General features: G+C 45.3%; 1 protein-coding gene across 8 annotated transcripts in view; it reads right to left on the bottom strand.

The window, feature by feature from the left end:
- The window catches only part of CHD2 (chromodomain helicase DNA binding protein 2), a 71,620-nt gene that overhangs the window by 15,435 nt on the left and 38,601 nt on the right, over positions 1 to 17,584 (bottom strand). For 7 of the 8 annotated variants that reach the window (XM_080351365.1, XM_080351368.1, XM_080351369.1 and 4 more), the window contains 20 exons: positions 16,000 to 16,061; positions 14,541 to 14,663; positions 14,069 to 14,218; positions 13,042 to 13,175; positions 12,175 to 12,400; positions 11,356 to 11,456; positions 10,811 to 10,855; positions 10,475 to 10,650; positions 9,674 to 9,798; positions 8,832 to 9,048; positions 8,096 to 8,185; positions 7,082 to 7,272; positions 5,920 to 6,108; positions 4,822 to 4,984; positions 4,284 to 4,436; positions 3,724 to 3,795; positions 2,436 to 2,585; positions 1,666 to 1,814; positions 1,074 to 1,170; positions 292 to 384 (listed from right to left, as the gene is read on the bottom strand). In XM_080351365.1, the coding sequence (XP_080207491.1) occupies positions 292 to 384; positions 1,074 to 1,170; positions 1,666 to 1,814; positions 2,436 to 2,585; positions 3,724 to 3,795; positions 4,284 to 4,436; positions 4,822 to 4,984; positions 5,920 to 6,108; positions 7,082 to 7,272; positions 8,096 to 8,185; positions 8,832 to 9,048; positions 9,674 to 9,798; positions 10,475 to 10,650; positions 10,811 to 10,855; positions 11,356 to 11,456; positions 12,175 to 12,400; positions 13,042 to 13,175; positions 14,069 to 14,218; positions 14,541 to 14,663; positions 16,000 to 16,061 (2,706 nt within the window). Of the gene's footprint in view, positions 1 to 291; positions 385 to 1,073; positions 1,171 to 1,665; positions 1,815 to 2,435; positions 2,586 to 3,723; positions 3,796 to 4,283; positions 4,437 to 4,821; positions 4,985 to 5,919; positions 6,109 to 7,081; positions 7,273 to 8,095; positions 8,186 to 8,831; positions 9,049 to 9,673; positions 9,799 to 10,474; positions 10,651 to 10,810; positions 10,856 to 11,355; positions 11,457 to 12,174; positions 12,401 to 13,041; positions 13,176 to 14,068; positions 14,219 to 14,540; positions 14,664 to 15,999; positions 16,062 to 17,584 lie in introns of those variants that run through there. The other variant, XM_080351372.1, reaches the window with a different exon arrangement.

The following is a 17,584-nucleotide window of genomic DNA, read 5'->3' as shown; positions in this document are numbered from 1 at the left end:
AACAGCTTTTGAGGAAGTACGTGCAGTTTAAGAAGTACTGCTGAGCCTCTCTAAGTTATTGGGTTTGTTTCCAAATTTGGTAAATTCTGCATTTTATTCACAGCCTTCAAAAGCACTTACTTGAAATGAAATTAATACCCATATATCTCCCCAGCTATCAAACCCAGATTGCTTTGTACAGGTCACCTCTCACCAGGCCTGATTTGTCCTGATTGTTCCTGACCTTACCACCGTGGCAAGATGTGGGGAGCCACATTCCCACACCCCACTACAGAGCCTGGGGGTCCATACCTTGAACTGGGAGAGAAGCTCGTCGGTGGCACTGGTGGACACTTCGTTCTCTCGTGTTTCAGCCAGACGCAAAATCTCATCAATGTCCATCTCCTACCAGTCAGAAAGAAAGAGCAATGAAGTGGAGGGTGCCGAGCACAGCGGGAAATAGAGAGGTTTTGAGAACAGACTAACACGCACTGTGCTGACAGGAGCTAAATAAAGTGCAAATATCTGCAGGGTGTCATCACTGAGGGCAGGGATGAACTATCTCAAGTGGTACAAAAAAAGTATAAATAAGGGTGATAGGACAGTAGAAAAGGAACATCAGGGCAAATTTCCAAGCAGTATTAACTGTGGATTCCCTCAGGATAAGCACTGCTACTCTGACCATTAAGAGAATGGGTCAAAGCACTAAACTGTCAAGCAACAATGCACTGAGGCAGAAGAGAGTGGCCTATTCGACTTCCCTGTGCTGACTCCTGCCTTCCTGTGAGAATAACCCAAAAAGGATGCTGAGACGTGCTCAGAGGAGGCAGGGAGTGGAGCCTTCAGCAGGCTGTGCTGTAACCAGCTAATGAATTCTCTGGAGCCAAGGGACTCTCGTAGTGACCATTACTATTTAAACAAGGCTCTCCTCAACCTCCTGATCCCCCAACCCCAGAACTCTCCTACTGCAGCTTCTCCAGACTCACTCATGCACTTATCACTCACCTGCTCTCACACAAAGGCCAAACACAAAGAAACACACACAGTCCCCCATGCAGTCAACAAGCAGCTCCGTGATTTCAATTCCAAACTACCTGAGGCTCTGACTCTTCCCCTTCAAGCTCCTTGAAGAGATCTTCAGCTCCAAACTTCAGAATAGCTGTCAGCTCCTCTTTGTTGAAAGGATTTGAGCTGCAAGAAGAAATGAGAAGGAAAATGTGTTTTGAGCTGTTAAGTCAGCACTGCTACAGCACAAAAACATTCCAAAGTTTTTCCTAATTAAAGCAAGAAGTAAGTTTTCTACCCAGCACTATAAAAAAGCTTTTTTATTCATTCTTCTCTTTCCTGCACTAGTACTGACAACTACTGTAAAGTAGGGGAAAAATGGGGGGAGTCTGAGGTCACTGCAGCTCTTCTACCACCAAGTTCCCTAGACCAGGATGATTTCTGGGAGGAACACAGAAGGAAAAACAGGTAATACACTAAAATTATGGGTTTTATTTCTAACCATCTTTATCCTATGTGTCGAAATTAACAGTTGCATAAGCCAGATCAGTGGATGCCGCTATTACTTATTAGCCTTCTGCCCCATACCCTATCCAATAAATATTGGGAAATACCAGCAGGTGAAGCTGGCTGTGCCACATGCTATACCAGACATCTCTGTCTCCTGACATGATCACTTACTTGGATCGTCCAGAGTTGTTGTCCAGAACAGTTCGTCCAGTAGTGTCCATACGCTGGATCACCAGATGATCCAGCACCATTTTCTTCTTGGCCCTCTCGATGATCTCCTCCTCTACCGTACCCTTTGTGACCAGGCGGTAAATATTCACCTGAACGGCAAGAAGAGAACAGAGCTGTCTCCTGGAGCTGAACATGCTCTGCTTATAGAGCAGCCCTCAGTTGTTTCACAGAATACTAGTCTGCTGACATTGTCTCTTCATGTACAGATGTGGGGTTTTAGAGGAAAAACAAGCACATTCTTTTTATATTTCAGGGGAACCAGTTAAAATGAGGCTGGTTAACACAGATCTTGCAGTGTGCCTAAGCACAGAATAAAAATCTTGCGAAACAATCACTTGAAATCCAAACTAGCATCAAACTTTTCACATACTTAATAAAACCCTAGTTAAGATGGATGTTCTACTTCCTAAGTTTTTCAGGGCAAGAAAGAACAGAACTCACGAGGCTGAGAATGGTGATGCCACTGGTTGGGTTCTTGGTTTTGAACCATTCCAGAACCCAAAGCCAACAGAAAGACCTGGCATTTGGCAAATTTGAGCTGATATTTTGTTTCCTGGCTTTTAAATGAGCTTCCCTTGGGTTGGCAGTACTTTCTGGCACAGGACTGGGGGCAAAAAGACCATGTTTTCAGAAGCTCTGGAGAGGTGGGAGCCCATTTAGATGTACACACTGAAGCAAAAGAGAAAACAACCCAGGGTCACTCCTCTGACCTGCTTCTTTTGTCCGATCCGGTGAGCCCGAGCCTGAGCCTGAAGATCATTTTGAGGGTTCCAATCCGAGTCAAAGATAACAACAGTATCAGCAGAGGCCAGATTAATTCCCAGCCCTCCAGCTCGTGTTGACAACAAGAAACAGAAGTCCTGGGAGAAAGAAGCAAAGCATCCATGAGTTACACCAGCCTGTGACTGCGGACACAAAATAGCAGTGGTGACTTTAAAGCTATGCAAGATGTAGGGAGGGCTCTGCTGCACTCATGCTCCTTAGGAAAGCAGGAATAGGATTTCCTCCCCACACACCACTGTCTCTAAGCAGAAGCAGAAGGTGCGGCTGTGCTGGCAGGGGTGAAAGCTGTGCTGTTCCAAGATGGGCCTGGCACGCATTGTTCTTGGAGAGCAAACTCAAACAGCTCAGGGCAAGGGCACCACGGAGTCACTTTTGAAGGTCAGACCCCACTGCCCACCAAACTCCTACAAAGGCAGCAGGTGAACACATGCTTTCTGTTGTCTGAAGCCTGCAGGGAGTGAGATCAGCAGCTAACAGACTATCTGAGCCACGGCCCGAGGGCACGGGGTGCCAGGTTAGAGCCAGGATGACTGAGCCCCCGTGGATGAGCCCAGGAGAGGGGAAAGGGCAGCTTCTGTGGACACTCCTGCTCCTTTCCCACCCACTCTGCTGTCTCCTCCTCATCTTTATTTGTTACCTTTCCCACTGCCATGAAGCACCTGGCTGTATCTCCTGGGTCAGCCACGATTCCTCCCCAGTCCAGGCCTCTGGAGCGAGGACGCGTATTTCTCAAGACTGGGCTGACTGTGGCACAAAACAAGTGCCTCACACCAGTCACTGTGAGTCAGCAAGCCCAGACGAGAGGCTTGAGACACCCTCTCCTATTACGCTGGAGACGTTCTCCTCCAACACCAGACTTCACCGCCTGCCGACACTTAAAATCCTCCTTTTGCCTCTGCCACTTCATATCCAAAACCAGCTTCAGACCAGAGGAATCATTTAGCAACCACTTCATTCCCCAGACCACAGGGGGAGAATTGTTAAATTCTGACTCTTCCCAGCATCTTTGGGACTTTCTGGAGACTGTTCTTTCGACGAGGGATTTAAAAATAAGCAATACGGCTAATTGCAAAACCTGCTATATCTGTGTCTTTAAAAGTATCTGGGTTCCTGTAAAAATAAATGAACTGAACTAATCCCCTGTTGGCAATCACATCCATTAACTTTGGGCAGCCCCCCCGGCCCCTCCTGTGCGGGACGGCCCCACTGCGGTACCTCGGAGCCGTCAGCGTTGAAGTGGTCCAGCGCCTGCTTTCGGATCTCCCCTTTGATCGAGCCGTCCAAGCGCTGGAAAAATCAACAATAATGATAAACGAAAGAAGGAGCCCTGTGGAACTGCTGCATCCAAGTTCTGGGAGCCCTACAGCCCCTTTTCCCTGCCTGCAGCATTTAATCATTAAAAATAGCCGCCAATTAAAAATAACTGGCCTGCTTTAGCCCACAGGCTAGGGGAATGCTCAGTCACACGGCGGGTGACAGCGCAGCTCCCGTTACAGGCTCCCAGCCAGGGTGTCCGTGCTCGCTGTCCTCTCCTCAGGGTCTGTCACAGGACACAGCCCCAAGCAGGGGGCTGTCAGAGGAGCCGTTTTGTGGCGATGAGGCCACGCTGGCATGAAGGGACTTCCCAGTTCCCTCCAGTGTGTTTCAGTGAGCGTAACCTGTGATCCCAGCCACCAGTCTCTGGGAAACTCAGTGAGTCCCATTGCCCAGGCTCCCTCTGCATTTTCTTGAATTTTCAAATGAACCCAACTGCTTTCCACGCTGCTGTTTCTCACCTGAAAAGGGTAGTGTTTGATAGTCAGGTACTCTGCCAAGATGTCCAGCATCCTCACCATCTGGGAGAAGATTAGCACTCTGTTGCCTCTGTCCCGCAGCCTGGTCAGCAGCTTGTCCAAGAGAATTAGCTTTCCACTGCTCCTGATCAGAGACTGAAGAAGTAACCATCATTCTAGCTGATGCTTTCCAACCTTACCTTAGGCACACTGCACAGACACACAGAGATCTGGTTCTGTTGGAGCCATGCTTCTCCTGGATATCTCTAATCAAATCATCTGGATTTACACACCAGAGGCCACACAAAAAAATGAATAATCCAAAATAGATGTTCTATTACACGCACCTCCCACTCTAGATGGCCAGAAAATGTTGCCCACAGTGGAAGGAGAGGGCGGGAGATTCAGCAGCTCAGCTGTGAGAACTATTTTTAACAGAGGAGCAGCAGAAGCTAAAGCTTCATCAGATCTTATCTTGGTGTGAGGACAGGAGAAATGGGAAAATTAAGGAAAACCAGTGGTAACCAAAGACACTGCCCACCTGCAGGGTCTCAAGGCCATTCTCTCTCTCGTTTTCCTCGGGAGGTTTGATAAGGTAGCAATGGTTGCAGCACTTTTTCAACTCCATCACAATGTTCAGGAAACCAGACGTGCTCCCCCTCGTTCCCTTCGAAAGAGCTTTATAGTTTCTTGTCAAAATCCACCTGCAGGCAGGAAAATAAAAAGTTCAGGTAATTTCACAGTGTGAAGTGGGCACACAGGAGCCTGGGAGGAACAAAACTGTGGCAACAAGAGCAATTCATACAGAGCAGACAGAGACACAAAGGCACAGAGTTCTCGTTAGCAGCAAGAACAGGGCCAGGCAAAGCTGAGCTCTCTTTCATCAACAGTTCTCAATTTATAGGTTTACAGATATAGGGCTGGACCAAGAGGTTAGACAGTTTTTTCAAAAAATGTTATTCTAAACACACCACACTCATGCTGTGACTGTTTTCAGTCACGTTCCCATGCGTATCTTGTGGGCGCCGTTCTGACCCACTCATTCACACACTCAGGCCCAACATTCACACGTCGTACATATGGGGGTGGTTTTCCGACCCAAGATATCATTCTCACTGGCCTGGGCTATCACTTCTTACACCCATTAGAAACATACTTCTGTATAATCTGTCCAAGGCCCTTTAGCTGGAACTGCACATCCTGCTGTTCCCACACAAAACCTTCAGAGATATCTCGTTATGGCATCAGTCTACTCTCTTCCCTTCTTCAGGATACTGCTGTTTCCTCACTAGAAACCCTGATATTACTTTCCTCTAGATATTATTACAGGTGAACATTAAACAGCATCACAATTTTGTGGAGAGCTTTATTCCCTCAAGAAAGACACAGCCCTTGTCCTGCAAAGCTGGCCAGTTGAATTGCATCACTTCAAAAATGCATCTCCAGGCTACTGGAGGTGCTTTTTTAGAGGAAAAGATACCACAAAACTGTAACTCAAATTCCTACCATGAAGCCCCTGGTGCTACACCGATGGCTGTCACATTGTGTTATGAAGGACAGAGTACACTGAAACACATTCCCACACAGAAAAACATGCCCGTTTCTATTGGCACTCCCAGTAACATAATAAATTACTCACTTGTAATACTGTTTCTGCAAAGCAGACATTTCCACCCGGAGGATCTGCTCCACTTTGGCTGGCAAAGATTTCTCTACATCCTTCTTCACTCTGCGTAGGAGAAACGGCTCCAGGACTTTGTGAAGGCTCTGGTAGCCATTCTCTCTACCTTTCCCGTGATCCTCTTCAAAATCCTCCCAGAACTCAAACCTAGCAACAGAAACGAGGAGCAGAGCGGGGTCATTACCTTTTGTCTTATCACACCAAACATCATCTGCTGGATATGGAGAGAAGATCATGATGGAGATACACTGGAGGATCAAAGGTTCACTCTGCTCTGGCTAACCAAACAGACTGGTGGTAAAACTTGAAGCTCTCTGGGCTTAGGTGCCTTCCTAACATTATCTTTGAGCTCCACACTGACTCCCAGGACCCAAAATCCCAGGGTTTCCAGTATTCTGCTCTGCTGTCTCCTGGCAGCAGTTTCTGAACTTTCCACAGTGCGCTCCTCTAGGCAAAGCTTTGACAACTGGACTGTGTTTTACTCTGCTCTGAAGTTTCTTTTGGATTGCTAAGATCCGCTCTTCTCCTCCATTGGGGACACCTCAAACATCTCCTTCACTCTATAATCCAACAAAATGAATTTGGGGGACAGCCCTTTTTGCAGTCAAACATCGTTTTAGTGAGCCTTGGGACATGCTTGTCTCAGCCTTAGCAATACACATAGCCCATTTTGTTTCAAAGAAAACAAAGCATTTGTGATAATGTGGACAGGCGAACCATCAGCTAGACAGCACCATCCTTGAGCAATACTCCCAGAGACTGCCACAAAATGTTTGGCGAGGGTGGTTGAACCACAATGTACTGGAAACCTCAGAAATGGTTGAGATGATGGTTTAAAACAAGTTTAGCTTTTTTTAGAGATGGCTCTAAGACAGCAAAGATATTTAGAAGGCACGTATTAGGTTTCCCCATTCAATTGGCTGCCAGAAATACCAACACAGTCATTTAACCTCTGATTTTCCCCACCAATATTTGTTTCCCTTTCATTGCTTTAAGTCCACTGAGTTTAATTTAGGGATTTCATTCAGGGATTTCTGTCATTCTGTACTCCCTCAAACCTATTTCACAGACAAGAACGGACACACAGACGTGCTTTTTGAAGGACCAAAAGGAGACTTACTTCTCCGGCATGATGAAATGCAGCAGGGACCAGAGCTCTTTGAGTGAATTTTGAAGTGGGGTGCCAGTGATCAGCAGCCTGTGGTTGGACTTAAAATCAATCAACGTTTTGTACAGCAAAGAGTCATCATTTTTCAAACGATGGGCTTCATCCACGCCTAGAAAGGCCCAGTTAATACTTCCCAAAACAGCCTGGAGGAAAAGAAGAATAAAAACCAAACAGGTCCCAAGGAGATGCTGGGTCAGGCAAGCCCCACCACCTTGCACAGAAAGCATCATAGGGTGTCCTGCCCCAGCCCCGGTGCCCAACCCACCACCAAGGGAGCTGGGTTCACAAGACTTTTTTGTTAACAAAACCTTAGGATCAAGATGCCTACAGTCATTTTGCCTCCTCAGAAAGGAAAGGTGAAAATTAGCCCTGCTGTAGAGCGCTCCTGCCATATCTGAATGGTCTTCTAGCAAGTACACCTATTTTAATCCATTTTTGCTTTAACCTGAAAACACAGTCCTCCCCCAGCCTCCTGCTCCTCCTTTCCCCACGCCCCTGGGCGCTGCTGTAGCACTTAAGCTGAGAGCTTTGATTATTTTTTTTCATTAGTAGTAAGCTTCTTGTTTTCTGCTGTGACTCAGTGATGCACTGACAGGGCTGATAAGCATTTCCTAAGGAGACTGATTTCTTCTAAGTGTAAAAATCCAGATATTCCTAACACTGCGGTTTAGTGTAATGTTTTGTCCTTTTAACTAGCCTAAATTAAACCAGGTAAAACCCAACTACTGCCCTGCCTGGTGTCTTACAAGTATAAAGAACAACACAACTGCCATAGTACAAGAGTGAAGACACTGCAATGGGTGTTTCGCATTCCCTCTGCATCACTGTCAAACAAAACCAAATAGTAGCTACACGATCTCCATCACCACACAGGAAAGAGAGGGCAAACCCACCAGTTGGGGGCTGGCTTCTCCCTTTCAAGAGAGAAAAATCCTAAATAAAAATAATAATTGGACCATTACTCACCTTATCCTTGAGAAGGATCTCATATGTTGTGATAAGTGCATTGAATTTCAACCTTTTAGACTGAGAATGGATCCACTCATATTCACGTATCTGTGAGAGAAGGCAAAAGTTAACTTCAACCAATGTTATTGCAAGGAAAGAGTTAACAGTTGTTATTTTAATGTAGCTATAGCCAGAGACTCTGACCAAGTCCAAACCCCTGTAGTTCAAGGTGCCACCTGATGAGCTCAGGGTGCCCAAGGACCAGATTGTTTTAGTGCACACATGGTTCAGCAGCCCTTGCACAGATAACAAAACAAGGTCAAACAACTTGCTGTGGTGACAACACTGTCATCTGCCAAACAAATGCATCATCTCCCTCACTGCTGACACCACTAGACTCAACACTTGTGTGCCTCATTGCCTGAATAATTCAGAACAGAGGAGTTCAGCACTTTCGCACTGCTGTAAACCTTACTGCAGCATGCTTCAGCCTAGTGCAGAAGTGGTTTCCAGACTCTCTGAGGGAAGCCAGCACCCCTGTGCTCACTCTAAGGGGAGAAATAAGGTAGAAAAGTCCCCGCAGCAGTGAATTATACCCAAGTGCTCAGCTACAGCAGCTCTGGCTGCCCACAGTGCTGCCAGCACTGTTCCCCAGCCTCTCCAGCAGACTGTATCTCACACATTACACAGCAGGTCCTGCTCTGCACCCACCGTTTCTACTCAGCCCCACATCCCTTGCTTTCTGATTACACACCATGTTCCTGCTCATGAGGTCTCCGATGTAAACCACCACGTTGATCTCGGGTGCCCACACTTCAAATTCTCTCTGCCACGAGGTCAGAGTCGACAGGGGCACCACCACCAGGAAAGGGCCATAGAGCTGGTGCTGATGGAAGAGGTATGACAGGAACGATATTGTCTGAATCGTCTTGCCCAGCCCCATTTCATCAGCCAGAATCACACTGTTGTTCCTGAAAAAGAAGAGAGAAACATAAATCTTGTCAAAAAGCCCGTTTCTGCCACTACGAATTGACTGTGCACCAGCACAAACAGCAACCTGCGGCAGGGCAGAGAGGGGGCACTGTAAATACATGTATCTGAATGCTTCCAAGTGGATCCTGGGGACATCTGGCCTGTGTGTGGCACAATAACTTGCAAAAAGGAACAGCAAAGGAATTTGATCACCCCAAATTGGCAAGCAAGTACAAAGGCAAAGGGAGAGGGGAGCAAGTGGGCTCATTTGAGGACATTTCTCAAAGAACTGAACAAGTGTGTAAGCACGCCAAGCTAAAAACTCTTTTTCCAGTTAGGACAATGGAAAATTAAGGCTGATATGCTCTAGGCTCACACAGCAGCCAAGTCCAGCATGCGAACATGCCCAGACAGGGAACAACCTTTTTTTTTTTCACACATAGTTTCTTAAGTTCATGCTCCAGATAGTTCCTGCTTGCAGTATCGGCAACGAAGGAACTGGGCATGACAATATTTGAAATCCTTCAAGCTGCAGAAACAGGACAGGTAGAGGCCTCATTTGAAAACAAGAGGGCCACATATCACTGGGCCAAAAATCAGGAGATAAAACAAATCTGTACGTACTTGCACCATGAGTGAGCGAGCCAGTTGAGGCCTTCCAGCTGGTAATCCCGCAGCTCCAGGTTCTCACTGCCAATGTAAGAAGGTTGTTTCTTCAAGGTAACAAACCTCGGTCTCTGCTTTAAAACCTGGAAAAGAAGATGCTGTTAGCCCAATGAAGAAAAAGACAAAGTAAGGTTAAAAATTCAACAATGAATGTATATCTGTTCATTGGTTTAAGTCCATCCATGTTTTCCTAGCCAGTGCTCATGTCTGCAGTTCAGAGCCACCCCACAGTGTCGTGGTTTGCCTGCTGTCCTCTGGTTCTGATGACCAGGGCTGTGAATCCCCCCAGGAATGCTGTTAGTTGTACATAATGCATACTAGATGGAACCAGCTCCACCTTCATTTTTCTCCACTTGTTTTTTCACCCATTATCTCTGTCTCTTTCCTCTACTACATCAGCGTCTTGCAGGTTTCCTCTTTTCCCAGGTGTGCTGTTTTTTCATCCAACTGATATTAAAACTTTGCATTTCTGCTGCAGCACCTTCTGAGGAGGAAGCACTTTGCAAGGATTAATTAAGCCTCCCACTCCCCAGGGAGAAATAACATTCTCACAGTGCACAGAGTAAATGAGAACAAAAGGGGTTCACACCTCTGCATAAAGTACATTACAAGTGCAGCAAACAACCATCCAAACACTGGTGGGAGCATGGGAAAACGTTCTCTGACATTTATCCCGACAAAACTTCACATTCCCACTTTTTTGTGTCATCACCCAGTCTGGAGAAGCCCAGCAGCTTGAGAGAAGAGAAGCAAACAAACCTTGCAGTCCCGGGTAGGAATCGTTTTGGAGTTGTTACGATTGTTGAAGCTGTCAATGCAGTGCTGAAATTTCTTGCTTATCAGAGCCTCATCCTCCCAGCTGCACTCGGCATAGGGCAGCCCCATCCATTTACACAGGTACTCAGGGTCATTCGAGGATGTTTTGCGACTGTTTGCTGCAAAATATGCAAAAAAAGCCCAAACCTCAGCAACTGTGGTTCTGTGGCTGAACCACGAGCGTGGCTCACAAGGGGAGTTTGAACCACCCGTACAACCACAAGACAGGTCTTGGCTGGTAGGAAAAGCTTAAGAGGGATCAAAAAAATGCTCCTTTACCTGGGAAATCTGAATGTCCCGTCGCAGACTTGCTGGTCTTCATGGCTGTGGTTGGAGAGAGAAGGGGAGGAAGGTTTTGGAGGGCTGGCAGCCAGCAGGGGGAGCAGCGCAGGAGGGCTGTCCCTGCCACTCACTTTTGTAGGAATTGTAGAAAAGTAGGTTAAACAGCTCTCCAAGCCAATTCCCAAAACAACTGGATGCCAGCGCCTCTGACTAATATGATCATAATACTACTGAAGTGCTCAGCAAGTCTTGTTTTTTATTTTTAATAAATAATCATGAAAATCTAAGCCCTGAGCTGCCTTGCAGCCTAACCACATCCTCAGCCACTTCATGGAAAGTGGTTCTCACAACAGCCAGGCCTGTACTGCTGCTTTGGATGCAAACACCTCGCATCCAAAGGGCTGAAGTCAAAGAACGTCAGCAGCAGCAATTCCAACATGCCCTTGGAAACCAGTGTATCATCCCATACTCCAGGCAAGGACAGTGATCGATTTGTATTATGTGTGGCTTGTAAATAGAAATCCATAAACGTTTTCACTTACCAATTACTCTCTCCACTATTTGATACTGTTTGTTCAGCTCTGAAGCTAGCTCTTGTTGGCAGTTGAAATATTCTACATCTTCAGGCGATACCTTGCCCAACCTAGATGCAAAATAATCCAAAACAAAAAAAACACTGTAATGCTTCTGTCACAACACTCACGGAGGCCACATATGGAAATTCTACTTTCCTATACAGTTTTGTCATTCAGACAAGTCACTGAGGCAGACTACTGCTTATATGACATGTTTCTTAAAGCTTCCTATAATTATCAATCACTACTGAGAAGCAAATGTCATAAATGTTGATACTGTCTCCCTGTCAAATGACGCCTTGTTCTGCTGCAAGAATCAGCCTCAAAACCAGAATCAGAGACAGAAGCTGCTACTCCAGTCTTACTACTTTGGAAACACACCACAGCTCCCTTATAGTTCCTGTGGAGGTCAGACATAAATTGATGCAAAATCCTGCACACAGACAACCCATATTTAACCCGGGTTAATAAGGCTGCAAGCCTTCATGTCACCTCTTGCGCCAGGTGAATCTGTTCACCATTTATTTGCTGTCAGCTACCCCATTCTTAAGCCTGCAAGTGGTAATATTGTGGATTTCATGCCTCTTCCTCCACAGACATAATTTCTATGAGGGGCGATGTTCATCAGTAGGCAAAGAGAGACGTGAGTGTTGTGCACTGAAAACAGTTGCTTTGGATGAAATATGCTTTGCAAGAATAAATCAAATGTTTTCAGTCACCACTCTGCAAACCTCTGCTTAAAACAGAATCGCTCAAGGCCAAATCACTGGCTGAAGTAAAGCGTACCATTGCTTGATCTCCTCCTCCTTTTTCTTGAAGTTTTCCAGCTTTTTGAGGCCCTTCACTTTCTGCTGCTGCAGGGATTCCTCGCTCTCCCATGTGCTGTGGATGTACGACCAGCCTTTCCATTTGATCAGGTACTGAACTTCTCCCTCATCCTTTTCAGGATCAAAGTCGGCGCTGGGGTTGCCATTGGCTTCAGTCGCATACACGGTGGTGGAAGCACCAGTGGCTGCAAAAGAAATCAGGCTGTGGTTGGTACCTTTGTTATCAAGCACTGGACATGAACTGCATTAGAGCAGAAAGTTATTTTTCTAATAGATCTTTTGTGACAGCACAAGAATATCCTACAGATTCTGCAGCCCAATAAGGCAGAGACACAACACTTTTCCATATAACAGAATCTTTTAAAATCTCTCATAAATGCTTTTTCTTTAAGTATAATTCAAAGGTCTCTTGAGAATGTTGACAGCTATTCAGTTTTACAAAAACACTTTTGTAAGGCTATGAGAACAAAACATCAGTTTTATTTTCATTATGGCTTTTGTCAATGGAGCTACAAAAACTGACTCTACTGGAAGATCTATTTTATATTTCAAAAAAGAGAAAAGCAAGAATTGCAGAACAGTGACTACATCTCTGAAGTACATGCACATTAAATGAAAGCTGCCAAACACATAAGATTCACATTTTAGGTTTTTCAATGCTAGATTTTACAAAAGGTGCTAGAAGACATAAATAAGAGGCAGAGACAAAAGGGTGAAGAGCAATGAAACAACCCTTGGCCCTACTTAGAAGTTGCAGAAACTCAAGAGAAGCTGCGAGTGCACATGATTGGCATCAGAAACAAAGGCTTTTTCCAGAACTACGCACCTCCTTTTTTCCCAAGTCTGATGTCCAGGACTTTCTCAATAGTTTCACTGTTGTCTTGCTGTTCATCAGCTCCTTCTCCAGTCATCTCTATCAGGTCATCAGAATCCGTCTCAAAATCATCATCTTCTTTGTAACTGAATGAGATCAAAACCAAATCAACAAAAAACTCTACTCAGTCCAGGAACACACAGGATGGTGTGCATTTATCCTGAAGTTCTGTGCATGTTCAGCACATGCATTTGTTAAGTTAGTCATTCAGAATTTTTCCCTGAGACACTCAGATAGCTACACTTCATCAGACTAACACTCTGTCTTGTCCATATAGTTTTTTCTGACCATGGCTGACACCAGATTCTTCATAAGGAGGTGGAACAATCCCCGCAGCAGAAGCGACACCATCACCAACAAAGAAAGTCTCCTCTGTCGAGTGAAAGATTATTTTATGTTCAACAACAGAGGCTGCAAAGCACCAAAAGGCTGCATGGGTGCCTATGCTGCACTAGGAAATACACTCCTCATCTTTGATGAACATTTAACCACCAAAAATTATTCTTTGGGTGGCTCTTTGCAAGTCCCTTATTAGGACTGCCAGAAGGTGTGAAGGTACCTCGGGGAACGGATAATGCTTTATCTCCACCACGTCTCAATGTTCTGTCTCAATGCATCCCCTATCAGCCACTCTCAAGACAACTGGTCCAATCTAGCACAGCTGCTCCCTCTTACTCCTTTAGGTATTTTTTGTAATTCTTAATCTTATTGGAGAGTGCTTTAGGAACATTATGCAAACTTCCTCGTGTTTCTCTAGGAGTGACTAGTAAATATTCCTTCCTCTACAGACAGCAAAACAAGATAAGAAAACCCAAATGTTTGAAGCATGGACCTCTTAAAAACCCCACATCTCAGCCAACAGGCATCTTCAGGGCAGTGGAGAATCTCTCTGCAGGATCACACAGGGAGTTAGGTCCTCTAGTGTCCCCCTCTTCCCCAGCCAGCTCCCATCATCAAGCAACACCCCAGTTCTTGATACCTGACATTTTTGGCTGCTCTTCGTCGAGTTTGTCTCTTAGGGGTCTCATCGTCTTCATCATCATCATCTTCTTCAGTTGAGTCCGGTTTCTTTCTCTTCTTCCCACGCTGGGTTTTGTGAGGCTTTTTAACATTGGTTTTGGCCACTGTTCTAAAATCAGAATTAATAGAAAGCCATAGTACAGCATGTTTTACATAAACATCAGTTTTATTAAGTCTTTAAGAAACCATAAATCTCAAATATTAGACTCCTAGGGATTTAGTCAGCTCTAACTACCATGGAAACCACTGCATCACTCACCGGAGCATGAAATGGGTAGACAAGAGAGTAACTAGGTGCTAGGTTTACTAGGTTGTAAACAAGCGTAATATTGCAAACATTCTTTAGCAACAAATAGAGATCACCTCCCCGCCTAGCACAGGCAGAAAGAACATATGCAGAAAAGGGACAGACTGAAGCAACCACTCCTTACCTCCTTTGGGCAGGTCTTCTTGCTTTAACTTTCTTCGCTTCAGGCTCACTGTCTCCACTAGTGCCTTGCTCCCCTCCATCTTCATCCTCTTCTTCACCAGAGACCTCTCTCTTCCATTTATTTCTATGGTCAGAAACGTAGGTCATGAAGGGCGATCATATTTCAACACACATACTTGGCTAAGCAGACATCCAAGTCATCTTGGTTAATACTAGCAAGCTATAAATAGGAGAAAAAGTTCAAAACTGCACTCTTGGTTGTTCAGTGCAATGCAGGGGGGATTTTCTGGTGTGATTCTCTGCTTTTAGCAAGACACATCCGTCACCTGGGTTTTAGTTCATGTATATCTAGAGCAACAGTGGCTCTTAACATATACTACAACAGTTCTTGTGGCAGAGCTGTACTTCTTACAACCAGGTGGGCAAGTGCTTCCATTTATTTCTTTTTCACATCCATTTCTGCATTGCTGAAATGAGCTGGAAAAAAATCTTGAGAAGTGCTCGCTTTCACTTGCAGAGCACAAGCCCCAACATGCACAGCTACACGAGCTCCTTGGAGCCCAGAAAATGGAGCAAGAAGTCTCCTGTCATCTAAATTCAGGCAATTAAAGTTGCCAAGTGTGAAGCCAAATCATGCTGTACCATTAGTGGAAGGAGGCAGGTTCTCTGTGGGCAATTTGGAGCAAAGCTACGGCTGTTAAATGCACTTTGAAGGAGCTTTTCCCCTCTCCAAGGAGAGGATGGATTATTCCCCTTGCCCATGAGATGTGTGTACTACCACAGTCCTCCCTGAGCTTTATTACCTCCCCTCCTGTTCTGCACTGGTGGGTACAACTGAATGAAACATTAAAAGACATGAAAGACGAGAAAAGGAGCTGGATCAGCTGGCTGCATTTTAAGTTTTCTCCATCCAGCAGCTTGTAGTTCCCTCCAGTGTATGGAAAAACTAAAAGGTACTTATTAGGTGGAAAAAGGCAGTAAAATATGACTGTAAGTGAACTCACTTATGGTGATCAGACATCCAGAACATCCTTTAGGGAAGGTCTTTTTTTGTAGTAGAGGGTTATGAAAGAAAAAAATATGATAATGCTTTGGTATTTTACTCTCTATCAATCAAAAAGGGGAGACGAGCCGGGATTAAACTGTTTTAAGAATCTCTGAAGGAGAGTAAGTAACCTGATGGAGAAGACTGACAACAGAAAGTGAACCTGATTTGTTCAGATTCTGTCACAGGCAAAGTGGGAAAATATAAACAAAATAAAAGCTTGGAAATTGCATTCATCTGTAGACCCATATTCACACTTCAATTTTAATAATCTGAAGTATTACTAACGGAAATGTAAAATAATTTATTCTACAAGCTGTGTTGACAGTGCCTATCAAACAATCCAATACTACTGTTCTGAAAAATAAGACACCACAAAGCACGTCCATTCACAACCCTTTCCCTAGAAACTTACGTTCTTTTCATTTGCTTCTGGCCTCTTCTTTTTGGGCTCTCATTTTCAGATTCACTACTTGCCTTCAATTGAAAAGAAAGAAAATCAGGTTGTAGGCTTCACTCTGGACTGTCTCCTCAAGGACGCAACAGAAAGGCATGCACGTGGTCTGCGCTGGAAGGACGCTTTGGTGGGATGGAGCTGCAAAAGAGCAGCCAGCTCCCCGGCTGCAGGGTTAATGCCGCTGTGCTCTCAGCATAAGATACTATAAGTCTGCAGAAAGGCTGGAGAGATCTACTACAACATCTGTTCTGGAGCCCCTGAGCTTGGGATGAAGAAGGTTGTGACCCACGTACCCCACAGCATCAACCTCCAACCCCTGGGAGATGCTGTCTCAGCGGGGACAGTGGCCAGACAGACCTGCAGTGTGTGTGAAACCCCATGAATTACAAAACCACAGGGGGAATTTAATGCACCAAACCTCATATTGCCCAGTGTTGCAGCCAAAACGTACTCCAGAGAGCCCAAAAAAAGCCCAAATTCCCGCTGCTGCTGCCCCTGCCTGTGGTGCAAGGTGAGCATCGCTCCTGCCTGGCGCTCCAGAAAACAGCACCGGGAATTTGGGCTTTTTGGGCAGCACTTCCAGGTCCTGCCACAGTGCCACAGCTCAGCCTTTTTACAAAATTCTTAACTGAAAGTGCAGTGGCTGAATGTACATTTGTGAGTGTCCATACTTGCTATTTCAGCAGCAATCCTGCAATATTTGGGGGCATTCAAGCTTAGTTTCTGTGACTGCAGAAACTTTCGCAGCCACACAAATGCGTTATGATCTCTGCCTTCATTAGAGAGGCTTCCTGTAAGGCAGGAAATTCTTCTAAAAATACAATATTCTCCTCACAAGAGCTTCGTTGCCTTCCTGAGTCGCTGAGGACCTGCCTGGCGCAGACCGTGCGCTGCTGCTTTCCTTCCCCCTCATCCCCAGCTTCCACCAGTGAGGTCTCTCTGGCTAAATATATCTAGAGATATTCTAACCGCTTGATGTACTATTTTAAATGTGGGTGTCATTAACTCCTACAGACCAAGATAGCTAAAATATATATATATATGTCTTTAGGTGCGTTGTACACAAGCTAATTTTCAGAAAAACAAATTACCACACAAATAACACCCCTCAACCAACAGATGACTTCACCTTATACACTTGCCCCAGAAAACACAAATCAGCAGGGAGAAAACTGAAGAAACCAATGTGAGATTTCCAAAGGAGCACTAAAATGACAGAAGTAGCCTCCAAGACTGCTTGATCTACACATTTACTGGTCATATTCCATTTCATACTGCCTTCTGCTGCAGGATTCAGCTTTGGCTCTAGGTGAAGTCTGTCCATCTCACACGTATCTTAGTTCGCATCTCCCGGTACACACACCACCCTACAGCTCACAAAGCTTACAGCCTAGAGCTGTTCACACAAGAATTTCGTGAAATGGTGTGAGCTGCAACATGAAGAAGTCGAGGCTCTGGAGAGCCCTGGCCCACCCCACCGCTTTCTTTCTGCATCCTTTATTTCCACTTTCCAGCCTCCCTTCCACCAAGAGAAATCTGGTTC

The sequence above is a fragment of the Nesoenas mayeri genome (genome assembly GCF_963082525.1).
Source record: "Nesoenas mayeri genome assembly, chromosome: 11".
Taxonomy (NCBI): Eukaryota; Metazoa; Chordata; class Aves; order Columbiformes; family Columbidae; genus Nesoenas; species Nesoenas mayeri.
Note: the sequence above shows the minus strand (reverse complement) of the source record. Positions and strands in the feature narration are given on the sequence as shown.